At 46.9% G+C, this 13,211-nt stretch overlaps 1 protein-coding gene across 2 annotated transcripts in view; it reads right to left on the minus strand.

The window, feature by feature from the left end:
• Positions 1 to 13,211, minus strand: part of Slc13a4 (solute carrier family 13 member 4) — a 39,040-nt gene that overhangs the window by 21,215 nt on the left and 4,614 nt on the right. Inside the window, exon 1 of one of the 2 annotated variants that reach the window (XM_087659048.1) lies at positions 2,891 to 3,146. Coding sequence is in view for 1 of the 2 variants with exons in the window: in NM_001412878.1 (NP_001399807.1) it covers positions 11,844 to 11,972 (129 nt within the window). In the remaining variant the exon portion in view is untranslated. 2 annotated transcript variants of the gene reach the window in all.

Genomic DNA, 13,211 nt, shown 5'->3' on the forward strand with positions numbered 1-13,211 from the left:
CAAGAAGCAGAAGCAGGGAGGTGAGGCTTATTCAAATACCTGAGCATTTCCTTATCTTCTTCAGTTCTGAGATTAAACCCAGGGCCTCTCTCATGCTGGGTAAGCATGCTACCACTGGCTAAAATAGTTGGTTCTTTAAAAATACCAACCCCATTAGGTGTTCATGGTGCAGGCCTTTAATCCCAGCACTTGGGAGGGAGAGGCAGGTGGATCTTCGATTTGGAGGCCAGTCTAGTCTACAGAATAAGTTCCAGGACATCCAGGGCTATGCAGAGAAACCCTGTCTCAAAAACTGAAAACTAGACTTACTGTCACACTCAGTGGGATAGACTTCTCACGGGTAATTTTACAATTTGATTTCCTTTTTTCCCGTTTCACTCGAATGAGAAAACCAATACATTAATAAAGAAAGAATACAATATTCTTTTGTATCGTTCACTTTGATTAATCCTCCCTTCTTGTCCACATTGTCTTCCCTGTACATTCAGCCCCATCCTTGTTGGATTGTTCCATTCCCAGAATCCCTTTCCTCACCACCTATCTTCTCACTTGGAACATTCTGTCTTTATCTCTGGCTGTACATTCGGGATGGACTTCAAAGCCAAGTTCAGGCCTGGTGCCCTCCAGAACACCTTCCTTTGCTCCTAGCATCTGATTGTTCCCTGGGGACATTATTAATTCCTTGTACTGCAGAGCACTCAGGGCTGGGCTGGGATTGTGGCTTTAGTTAATCCCACACACCATGGTATGCTCAGGGCAAGGCTGAGATCAGGGTGTACTGTAGTTGACTGAGTTTATATCCACCTCTTCAGTCTTTTAGTAAAAACTTGGGATTGCCAACAGTGGAATAACATGCTCAATAAATAATAGTCACATAGTTGAAGGATCCATGGCAGAAAGTGAGGAGATGAACTTTTAACCTAAAATGTCTTTTACGGTGACAGAACAAGAACAGTTTTAAAGGCAGGAAAAGTAATTGAGCAGTAAAGGACATTTAAGTATAGTAAAATATATGGACATCAACAATGTTATCTTAAGAGTTAAAAAGAGTTAAGAGCTATCTTTTGATTGTTGAATGTAAAAAAGTCGAGGGGCTAGGAAGATGGCTTGCTGGATAAAAGTTTGTGCCAACCAGCCTGAAGGGTATGAATTTGGATTCCCTGAACCCATGTTAAAAGCTAGATTTGATAACATGTATCCTCAATACCAGTATTCCTCTGGGGGAGATGGGAGGCAGAGCCAGAGTCATCTGGAAGCTCTTTCATTAGCTACACTGTCACACTGTGGCAGAAACAAGAGAGACTCTGCCTCAAACAAGGTGGCAAGTGAGAACTATTTCTTTAAAATTGTCCTCTGCCCTCCACAAATACACTGTGACACATACATTCCTGCAGTCACACACACACACACACTCAGACATACATACACACACACATACACGTACACACTTGAGCACACACACTTACACTCAGGAACACACATGCACATACACACATGTGCACACACACACTTGAGTGCACACACACAGACATATGAACACACACACATTCAGGCACGCACACACACACACACACACACACTCGGAATATGGTCACTAATACCAAGGGGTAGCTGAGTTGGAAGTCGAGGAGTGTGAGGCTGGTTGGTGTGAGGAGGGGGTTGGTAGATGTGAAGTGAAGAGGTAGGGAAGGGGTCTGTTGGCATTCATGATAGGTTCTCTGTTATCATTCAGTGTTACACTTTGTTCAAAGAACCCAACACAGACACAACAAAGGCATCTGCTCCATAACGCTTCATTCCTTTTTGTCCCATGAAAATTTCATTGGCTTGAGTTGAGACGATTCATGCCTGTAACCATGGTCTAGGAGGCAGAGACCCGTGCTTCTGGTTGACTTAGCTCTTGTCCCAAAGTAACACTGTCCCTTAGGAGGAGTGAGCATAGCCAGATGCTTGCAGGCTCTAATGTGGGGATCGAGTGCCTTTCTAGTTTCTTTCTTAGGCCTCTGTGAGTTAGCTTGGGGACACGGTTATATTTTCCTTTGTCTGCCAAGAGGGAACCCCATAGCAGACATAAGACACAGAAGTTGTGGGGAGTAGTCCCTCTATCAGACTATGACCTCACTCTCTGCTGCTGAAGAGTTGAGACCATAATTTTTTTCCTGGGAGGCTGGTAACAACAGTGTATACTCTGTTTCTTTGGCATGTGACATCCCATAACACTAGTTTGTCTGTGAAGGTTCAGTGGGTGCTTCACAGAGCTAAGACTACTTTCTCTGGGTCCATCGAAGAGTAAAAGGAGAGACTTCATGTAGACTAGAGCACCTTCTCCACTCCCTGTGCTTTTTGGCTTGCATTTGCTTTCTCCTCTGAGTTCTGCGCCAGTCCTATTGGACATATGCGGGCTGTGTTTAACTTTAAGATGAGCAAACTCAAAGAGTTTGAGGATCATGACTTAGGTCACAGTGCAAGGGCAGAGACAGGGTGTCTAAGCACAGATGAAGCTAAAACCTATGAGGTAACATGGTGTATAAGGAGAAATCAACTGGAAACCAGTTGGGAGCAGACCAGTCAGTGTCCAGAAAGAACCAGCCAGCACACACTCACTGACACTGGCTGTAACTGCTGAGGCCAATCAGAGACTCAGCTCCAGTGTATTATTAGTTTTGTGATGTTTTCTCATTTTTTTTATGGGTTTAAATCAATTCAAGAGCCCTCTCTGAACTCTTGTGTCTGAGCCAGGGGCTCTGGATACATAGGCCTTGCCTTCAAAAGTAGCATCCTGGAGTAGAAAGAGTGAGAATTCCAGAGCCAGCCACCCTAGGAAGGTTATGAAACCTTTCTCAGCTTTATTCTCTAAATGAAAAAACAGCAGGGTTATGTAAATCCCTACCTTGTAAAGTTGTTGCCAAGATGAAACACCAGTTTTGCAAACCTAGCTAGCACGGTTTGCCGGTTTGCCGCATCAACAATCAGGATTTCTGGACACCTCCTCCTGTTTCTGGGTACTTCCTCAAAGCCTGACCCGGTCTGGGTGACCAGCAGCATACTGAGCAGGCTCACACACAGAGCAAAGCCCCGGCCTGCTCTTCACATTGGTCAATGAAAGCCCTCCTCCGGGGTGGTGTCTACAGCTTTCCCAGTGCACTGACTCCTGTTCCACAGTAAGATTTGCTTATTTAGAACTCCTCCAGGGAGTCTCCAAGTCTCCAGATTCCTGAGGATTATCTTAACCATTCTCTAAAGTGTGCTGTAGTGACAGTTCTGGACAATTTTGGTGTCCGAAAAATACAGAGATATTATAAGAATATGTTTTCGTTTTAAACCCAGGTGTGGAGTATGGGGCTGCTTTGGACTGCCCACAGCAGCTGACTATGATTTACCTCATGCTCTAGGAGAGACGTGGTTTTGCCAGCCATAAATAATTTCTGCAGTTGTGTGACATTTGGAATTCTGGGGACTTTTCAGAGGGATAGAAATGCTAGGGCCCCAAGAGGCAGTGTGGGTTGTTGGTTATTGTTGGTTTTGGTTTGTTAAGTAGTGTGCTTAAATAAAAAACATGGAGGAGGAGGAGGAGGAGGAAGAGGAGGGGGAGGAGGGGGAGAAGGAAGAGGAGGAGGAGAAAAAGTAGTAGTAGTAGTAGTAGTAGTAGTAGTAGTAGTAGTAGTAGAAGAAGAAGAAGAAGAAGAAGAAGAAGAAGTAGTAATAGTAGTAGTAGTAGTAGTAGTAGTAGTAGTAGTAGTAGTAGTAGCAGTAGTTAGATATCCTGATGTCAAAGATCAAAATTGCCTCAACGAACTCATTACCCCTAATCAGCAGGAAATAGTCTAAGTATAATATTATCCCCTTTCCAACCCCTGACTCTATTCAGGGATCTCTTTCCTTTCCTCTATATTCTTTTTTTCTCTCTTATCTGATGTTAGAAGATTGAAGGGATGGAGAAGGGTAGAAGAAAGAAGAACCCACAAAGGAACAAAATGGTGGCTATAGAGTGCTACTTGCTTCCTGACTTACTAGAGCTCTTGCCTTCTCCCAGCCTCTTTTCAACACACACAGCTCCCCCGGGTCCTATCCCAGCCCAGCAATGCCCACACAGCAGCAAGCACACTCCACTAGCTGCTGTCAGTACTGACCCTCCCTTCCCCTGTCCACCTCTTATACATTTTCTGTCTATTCTCAGGCCATGCAGTGTCCTCTGTCGGGGCAAATGTCCTCAGCCGTCCTTTCCCCAAGTTCTAGTACTCACTGGCTTGGAAGACTTAACAGCAGAACCTGTTAGCAGCACTAGGCTCTAACGGGGCACTCCTTCCGGGAAGAAAGCACACGGATTTGTGATCTGTGGGCAGTCACTGCTTTCTCTGCCTTTTGGTTTTGTGGCTTTTCTCAGAGTACCACGCTCTTGACCTCGGAGTGAATAAGTATTTGGAGGTTGCATTTTAGAAGAGATGGGTTCCCTCGAAAAGATGTCATCACAGAGGGGTACAGTGGGGAGCCTGGGCTCTGGGGATTAGCCAGTGGCTGTTATCCCTGTCTCACTCTTACCTGTCTCACCCAGGAGCTGCAGGCTCCAGGACAAGCTAATGGACCCCATATTGGTCATTCTGGCCTATGAAATAGCAACAGCAGAGATTCATAACTCACTAAATAATAGAACATCTGGGTCCTGAGAAGTGACCAGTGAAGTATTTATCAAAGAAGGAAAGGAACTCAAAGCCAGGGTGCGGGGAGTGAGACTAGGGTTCTGGTAGGCCAGCACAAGCAAATGAAGGAAACAAGAGAAGAAAATGTCAGGAGGGACAGACCAGACCTGGAAGAGGTCACTCCAGGTTCCTTGGTGAGAGGGACTGCTCCCAAAGAGCTATCAACCTGGGGACAGGATGCCTGCTGACTGGTCTTCTGATAGGGAATTGCAGATGAACCTTTAATTAGTTTTAACTATTACTTTTCCTGAACACAAATCTACTGATTGTGACCTGGACACCTCTTTCCCTGCAGTTTTACTTTTCTGTGGTTTTACTCTTTGCAGAAGGGTATGAACTCTCTTGTCTCCCATTTGGCACATGGGTTAACCCCATGTATCTACCCTGTATATGGTATTCTTCTGCCAGCCATATAATAGCTGTGTCAGTCATTAGAATCACGGACGTACTGGAGTGCCCATGTTCATGTGACTCAAAGTTAACGGTGATCCTAATGCAAGGAGTGGAGTGAGATAAAGGTGACTGTAGGCTTGAGCCCCAGAAGGACAGGGGAACTCTGTCTCTCTGTGGCAGAACTGCAGGGCACCGAACAACATAATTTATCTAGTATTTGATGTTCCATGTTTCTAGGCAACCACGGGGAGACTTGGGACATAGTCCCTATGTATAATGTATAAGTGTGTGTGTGGGAAGAGGACTATGAAGTACTACTTTAATTAATTTTTAATCTTTTTTTTTTAAGTGGGAGAAAGGAGAGTGTGGGTCTGTTCCAAGAAGTCTGAGAATGGAAATCCAGATATAACTTCATCTTGCTGTTCTCCTCACAAAGAATGTGGGCTTGAATCTCTCTTGGGGCAATCCTCTTGAGGGGCAGACAGATGGCTGACTCCTTGTTCTTGCCTGTTAGCTGGTGCTGGATAGGTGCCGTCACACCGAGACCAGCACAGGGGCCTCCCAGTGCCCATGAGGGGCTCGGAGTAGGTACCTCCAATTTGGCAGACTTTGCAATGTGGGCCAAATTCTCACTGAGCCTGAAGCTTCCTATTTTTATTTTCACCAGGTTGGCTGGCCATCGAGTTCCCAAAATCCACCTTTCTCTCACCCACAGTAAATAGGGTTCCCGACTCCTGTGGCCACACCTCATAGGTGCTGGAGATCTGAACTCAAATCTCCTTGCCTCACCAGAAAGTTCTCTAACTCTCTAAGCCGTCACCATAGTCCCAGTTTACATTTTTTTTTTCTTGGAGCTGGGGACCGAATCCAGGGCCTTGCTCTTACTAGGCAAGCACTCTACCACTGAGCTAAATCCCCAACCCCCAGTTTACGTTTTATTTTGGACTGCATTCATAGCTATTTTTTTCATTCATAGCTATTTTAGGGTACGTGAGGTCTGAGGGTCACAGGTTGGACATATCTGCAACGTTAGACCCAGAACACGATGACTGATTTAGCTCTTCATTAGCACTGAGCCCTGTCAAAGTCAGGGACAGTACACACCCTGGCTAGCATCTAAGGAAGACATCATGGCCAGCCATGTCTGCCACTCTTTGTTGTTCCCTACAGACTGTGATGCCATTACACTGAGAATGCCTGCAGGGGCTCCAGTTCCTTCTCATCACCTCATCCTCCTTCCTGGGAACACACTGTTGCAGTAAATTCTAGGGGGTAGCCATAGAAAGGAAGGGATCAGGGATCAATCCAAGTAGCTGGTATGCTAGGCTCCCATTCCCTATGTGAGTAGGCCTTGCTCTTCTGTATATTGAGTGTCTTAAGGTTGGGTTTAAAGAAAAGATACTGAGTCAGGACTGGTGTCACTCATCTGTAATACCAACTGAGGCAGGAGGATTAAAAGTTTGAGGCCAGCCTGTGCTACATAGTAAGATTCCCCCACCCCTCAACAAATAAATGAAGAACTACAGAAAGAAAAAAAAAAGGAAAGGAGAAAATATAAATATAAATATAAAAATATTTGGCCAGAGCGGGGGTGGTGGTGGTGGTGCAGGGTGCAACTGGAGAGATGGCTCAGTGGTAAAGAGAATTTTCTGCTTTTCCGGAGAATCTGGGTTTGGTTCTCAGCACCCACATCAGGTGGCTCACAACTGCCTGTAACTCCAGCTCCAGGGGATCTGACAAATCTCTGGCTTCAAGGGCACCTGCATGAATGCAATGCACACAGACTCACCAGCATACACACATACGCATAAATAAAAAATAAAAAAGTTAGAAAAATGTAAGACTCTTCCTTAGCAGGAAGACCTGGATGGATATCCTCAAAGCTGGCCTAGCTTCCGTATGGCTGGAGATCTTGACCTTGCTTTCCAGTTTCTGATCTGGGACTGTGTGAAGTTCTCAGATTAGGAAGGCTGAGGCAGGGGCTAGGCTCTGAGGCCAGGCGTAAAGTTTGCTCTGGTGTTGGCTCAGAGAAAAGTTGTTTTCTTCCACAGAAACGTGAAGTTAGCCTCAAAGGCTACAGGGTCTACACGGCTTTACATCAAGTCTGGATATGAAGTTCAGCTGAGGCTGATAGGGAGGCTGAGTTTACGGCAGATGCCCACCTGATCTGCAGCCCGAAGCCCGCATCCCTGAAAGGCCTGCAGGCAGGAGGAAGGTCAGCCTCCATGTGCAAGAGAGGCCTTTCGAGCCTTCGGCGTGGGGTGGGTAATGCCTCCAGGGTTGAATAAACAGAGAAAGCCAGAGTTTGTACAACAGGCAGGCATCCAGAGGGTCAGAAAGACTGGGAGCCAGCAGGGAAGCAGATGGATGACATCAGACTCCAGCACGATGTGGCTGCTATCCCAGTGGGGGTTGCCCCCAATCTCTCTTGCCCTCGTAGGACCTTGAATCTGAGTGAGGCTTGCCCAGTGGCTTGCAGTGCATGGACACTGGCACAGCTGATGGGAGAAGATGCTGACAGAAGGGGTTGTGTACAGACAGAACATGCAGATACTATCAGAAGTGTGGTAATGGGGGGAGGATGGGGAGGGGAACACCCATACAGAAGGGGAGGGGGAGGGGCTAGGGGGATTTTGGCCTGGAAACCGGGAAGGGGAATCACAATCGAAATGTAAATAAGAAATACTCAAGTTAATAAAGCTGAAAAAAAAAAAAAGAAGTAATTTCTGTGCCTGGGCTTCCCAGTAGTAAGGGTGAGTGAGAAGACTTTTAAAAGACAAATCTAATGTCAGTAAGAATCACAGAGGAGTCCAAAACAAACAAAAGGAACCATAAACACTGACTAAAATCCAGGATGGAGTTCTGCACAGCAGCAGAGGGAGGTATTACTCAATGCTCAGGGGAAGACTGCAGGAGGTATGGGGAGAATGCTTGGAACGTTACCCTGTAATTTCACCTCTCTGGAGGCAGAGACAGGATGATCCTTGAGGCCGGTTTAGGCTAGACACAGAGACCTAGTCAAAAATTAAATGGTGGAGTCCTAAAGTCAAGGGGACTTTAGTGTCTGATCATCTGCCAAGGTACAGAGTCCGTCTCTAGTCCAGTGTTCCTGACCGGGTCATTTGGCTTGAACCTCCTGGAACAGGAATATGAGGACTGTGCCCAGCAGCCAGCTCCTGAGTTCCCCTTACACCTGGTACTTATGGTGAGGCGCTCCTTCCGGCCCTGTCACTGGTTAGTTTGGATTGAGGCCACCATACTATAGACACAGAAGCCAGAAAACATGTCTCCTTAAATCGTTCCTTCATTCCTCATGCTTCTCAGGATCCAGGTCTTTGATGTTCTGGCCAACTCGCCCTTGGAAGCGCTCCCTGGGCAGGCTGAGGTGCTGTGCCCATCATTTATTAACCAAATGGAAGCTTTTGGTACAATGGCCCAGGGACCAAGAGTTCAGGTTTTAGAATCACACACCCCTAGATATAAGACTTGGTTTTATTGCTTACTAGCTGGGCAACCTTGGGTAAATTGCTTAACCTTCCTGAGCTGCAGTTTGCTCCTCTATACAACGAGGGTAGAAAACGGTGGCTCCTTTTGGAAGATTAAAAAACACAGTGCCTGGAGACATTTTCCAAGGAGCCTGGCATAAAGCGAACAGGTGGGGGAAGAAGCCCCTTTCCCCAGCTCTGCGGCCTGAACCTCTCATCTTATTTTCTGCTCCCGGGCTGGGATTTAGGCCACCAGCTCCCCTGGTCCTCAAGTCACCTGGCTCCTAGCGTTCGCACCCAGTGCTCCCCTGGATTCCTGCAGCAGAACAGGTTGTAGGATGTTTCAAGTGCATGGTGGAGGCAGTTTCTTATAAGCCATTTCTTTCTATGTCTGTATCTACAGCTATCCCACCCTCCCGTTGGACTGGCTCTGTTTCTCTCCAGTGTGCTAACTCCTATAAACAGCTTCAGTGGAGGGGAACTCAGGGGGGGTGGCAGAAATAAGACTTGAGTGGGCAGAAATGGTGTATTTGCTTTGATCACCCTTTGGGTACTACCTGAATGGAAGATTTAGAACTCAGAACCCCACGTGTATGATATGAAGGACGAAAGCCACTGGTCCCAGGGCTGGACTGACCCCATTCTCATGCTTTTATGGAGATCAGGCTCTTGCCAGCCCCAAGAAGCAATGGCAACTGAGAACGGAGGCCCCAGGGCACTGGGACATACACAGGCCCCGAGACAGTACAAGTCCTAGAGAATGTGTGTCTACAGAAGGCTACATCTGCTAGACACCGCTTTAAAAAAATGGTACATATCATCTTGATGAAAGCATCAAGCTAGCTCGGAGGGTAGGGAACTACTCTTAGGTGAAGCCTTCAGACACATTTTTTACCAGAGTGTAACTGAGTCACAGGGTTTTAGAAGTGAAGGAACGGGGAGGACAAGCCTCAGCCAGGGGAGGGTGGAGCAGTAGCTGGGTTGGGAACAGAATGTGTAGGTGACTTGCAGGCTCCTGGCGGGAACACCTTGCTTTTCCCTGTGAGCCATGAGGTTGGTGTTAGGGAGCACCTAGAGAGTGTGGAATGGGTGCTTCTGCTGTAGCTAGCTGGCCCACAAGGAGCTGTCACCTATGCCCTCTTTTCTGTTGGCATTCTCCTTTAACCCGAGCTAAGGTCAGCTGCACAGACTGTATTTGGACTAAACTGTTTCCTAAACCCCAATTGCTAAATAGATCTGTCCAAACCAGCTAAAGACATGGGTGGAGTAAGATTTCGACCTCAAATAATAAAATAGGTCTTCTTAAACCCACCCTCCCAGAAACAGCAATTCCTAATCACATACGAAGCCTATTCCTTTTGAGCTAAAAGGCCCCCTCCCCAAGGCATTGCCTCCAAAGAGTCTTCCTATTAGGTTGGCCCTCATGTCTATGCAAAGGGGCAGGACTTGTGATAGCAGTTGTCTAGTTTCCCCTTTCCCTCCTCCCATGAAGTTCTGGTTCCACAATTTTTAAAAAGGCACATGTAGAATGAGTTTGTACACTTTTCCTGAGGAAAAGTTGTCTTTAAGGTGGATCGTTCTTTTAGACACAGACAAGAAGCCCATCTCTCTTTCTCGATCCCAAAAGAAGGCGGGGGAGGTTGGAGCAGCTGTCTCACTGACTGGGTTTTGTATGTGCCGCTTTCTTCTATCCACGTTACATACATATCTGTGAGGACAAGAACCTGCTCATGACTTCCCTAGGGTATGACTTAGACCTCTCATAGAAAAAGGAAAAATAAATCTAAGGCAAACTAACACAATTTATCCCATAGAAGAGAAGTTGTTCTATCAGCGACCAAATACAACTGTCAGGGAAACTTTCAAGAATGCTCTGTTGCCAGAGAGCATGCATGGGATGGGCCTACGTCCTCTGCACATGTGTGACAGTTGTGCAACTGGGTCTTCATGCAGGGGCTACTTCTGACTGCCCTGTCTGCCTTTGGATCCCTTTCCCCTACCTGGGCTCCTTGTGTAGCCTCAATAGAAGAAGATGAGCCTAGTGCAGCTTGATATGCCAAGGCTGGGTGAACGCCAAGGTTCCTTTCCAGAGGAGAAGGGGAGAAAAGGTAGATGGTAGGAAGGGGAGATTGAAGGGAGGGACTGGAGGAGAGGAGGGAGGGGAAGCTGCTATCAGAATGTAAAGCAAATAAATAATTAATAATAATAAAAAAGAACCAGCAGAATAAATGACCGATTGGGAAGGAAAGAGAATGTTCTGTTGTTCAGGGTTAAGGCAGCCTGTGGGCCAGCTTCATTCTTCCTCGTAGCTCGGAGAGAGATGCCCACAGTTCCTAGCAATTGATAACACTATGAAAGGCCTTTATATGTTAGGGATTTTCTTTGTTTGGTAGAGCGAATAAAAGAACAGGCTTTGTAATGTCATAGGTACAGCCTGCTGTTTCCTACTGTATGACTGGGGTTGTTTAATTCTCTAAGCCTCCTGTGGAGATTGGAGCCACTGATACCCACTTCCTAGAACTCCTGAGAGTTCTGTATGAAATAGCAGGTGAGCATGGCGTTCCTAATGTAGCAGCGGTTCTTAGAAGGACTCCGTCACCTGCTCCCTGCTTGCCTCCTTTGCATCTTCCTGTCCACATCAGTCTTCCTCATCAAACACAACCTGGGGTTGTGGCCAGGATGTTTTCAGTGTGAGCTTTGCTGAATGTTATAAAGTGAGCAGAGAGGGCTGGCTGCAGGCAAAGGGATCACACTGTGACCTGGAGTTGGGGAGGAAGAATCGGGAATGTGTGGTTTTGTCTTAGAGAAGAAAGAAGGAAGCCAGGACACAGGGAAACAGAAAACCCCTGTCAACAACTGAGTACCTCCTTCATGTGAGCTCAGTTATAGGAGGGAAAGTCCAACAGATGGGAGCCCTGCTTCCTGCCTGTGTGGGGTGTAGTCGGAAGGACATAGAAGACACTGAAACAGACCAACTGTTGTCTCCGATAGGTACAAATCAGAAAGCCATAGTGCCACATGCCTCCAGTTCCAGTACTTGGGAGGCAGAAGCAGAACTCTCTGAGTTCAAGGCCACACTGGTCTATGTAATGAGTTCTAATATAAGGATCAATTGTCTGTGTTTAGTCACGGAAGGTTTCCTGGAAGTGGCAAGCTTTGAGCACGTTGAAGGAGATGAAGGTAAGGGGCTGAAGGGGAAGAATTCAGTGTCTGGATCAGCAGATACAAAGCAGACCTGAGGACAGGGTTGGATCATGAGGGGTCTAACCTCACTGGATCGGAGAACGCCGAAGAACGGGTAGAGGAAGGCAGGCACGAGGGCTGCAGCTCCAAGAGGCACCGCCTCGGACACCCAGTACACAGCGGTCACAAGCAGCACGTAAGCACACGCAGCCTCCTGGAAGGGGAGGAAAGAGGTGCTTAGTCATGAGGACACTCGTTGTCATGAAAACTCCAAATAAGACCCAGGGCCAAGGCAAGAGACACTTAGACCCATGAGGATGACAGGATACAGTCCTGGGAGATGCTATGCTGACATTGGCCAATGAGGAGAGCAGCCATCTTTGTGTGGAAGTATGGCTGCTCGCTGGAAGGACCGGGTTGGGTGTGTGGTTGGATGACATATGCAGGCAGACCCCGGGCTTTGATAGAGTCCCAGCTCCGATGATCCTTAAAGCAGCACAGTGTAGAGCGTGACAGTTGATTTTGACCATAGCATTGGGGGTCAGATTCACAGGCCATAAAGCTGGAGTTAAGTTGTGGAGACCCTGGTGGCTCCTGGGGGTAGCAGAAAATAGAACAGTGTGTGTATGATTGGTTCACATATGGGGTCTGGGGGCAGTCATCCTAAACTTCAACCCAGGTCTGCAATGTATGAAGATTTTGGGGCATCTGCTATATATCCACTGGAAGGAAATGGTTTGGTAAGAAGTAAGATTTAAAAATAACACACGGGGCTGGGGATTTGGCTAGGGGCTGGGGATTTGGCTCAGTGGTAGAGCGCTTACCTAGGAAGCGCAAGGCCCTGGGTTCGGTCCCCAGCTCCGAAAAAAAAGAACCAAAAAAAAAATAACACACAAGGTGGGCTCCATATTGTGTTCTCATAGCCTTTGGGGCAGGGATCTATTTTAGGACTCTTCTAGGGAGACCAGCATGACCTTGAATCCATCCTTTCTCCGGCATCATTGGACTTACATCCTCGTGTTAACATTTAAATTTTCCATTGAAATATAAGCAGGCTTCACTGACTTAAAGTAGGCACAGTTAAATTCTCTTGCTTCGAAATAATAATTCAATACATTTAATTCAGTAGTTGTTTTGTTTCGTTTTGGTTCGGTTTGGTTTTGAGGGACAGGGTCTCACTATGTTGCCAGGCTGATCTCAGACAGGTTCAGGTGATCTTCCCAAGTCAACCTCTGTAGTAGCCAGGACTCGAGGCTTGCATCACCACATCTGGCTTAGATGTCGATCCAAAGAGTTGTTAGGCAAGAACTGTTGGCTATTTTCCCCTACAGTTCTCAGTCTGAGCATATACCATGTACTGGCAGTGAGCAGCGGTACTCTGCCTGGGTTGGGGGTCTGTTTTAGACTGTAGGGGACATGCAGCGATCCCCAGTCAGAGAGGCTCATTTTAGAG

Source organism: Rattus norvegicus, chromosome 4 (genome assembly GCF_021556685.1).
Source record: "Rattus norvegicus strain SHRSP/BbbUtx chromosome 4, alternate assembly SHRSP_T2T, whole genome shotgun sequence".
NCBI lineage: Eukaryota > Metazoa > Chordata > Mammalia > Rodentia > Muridae > Rattus > Rattus norvegicus.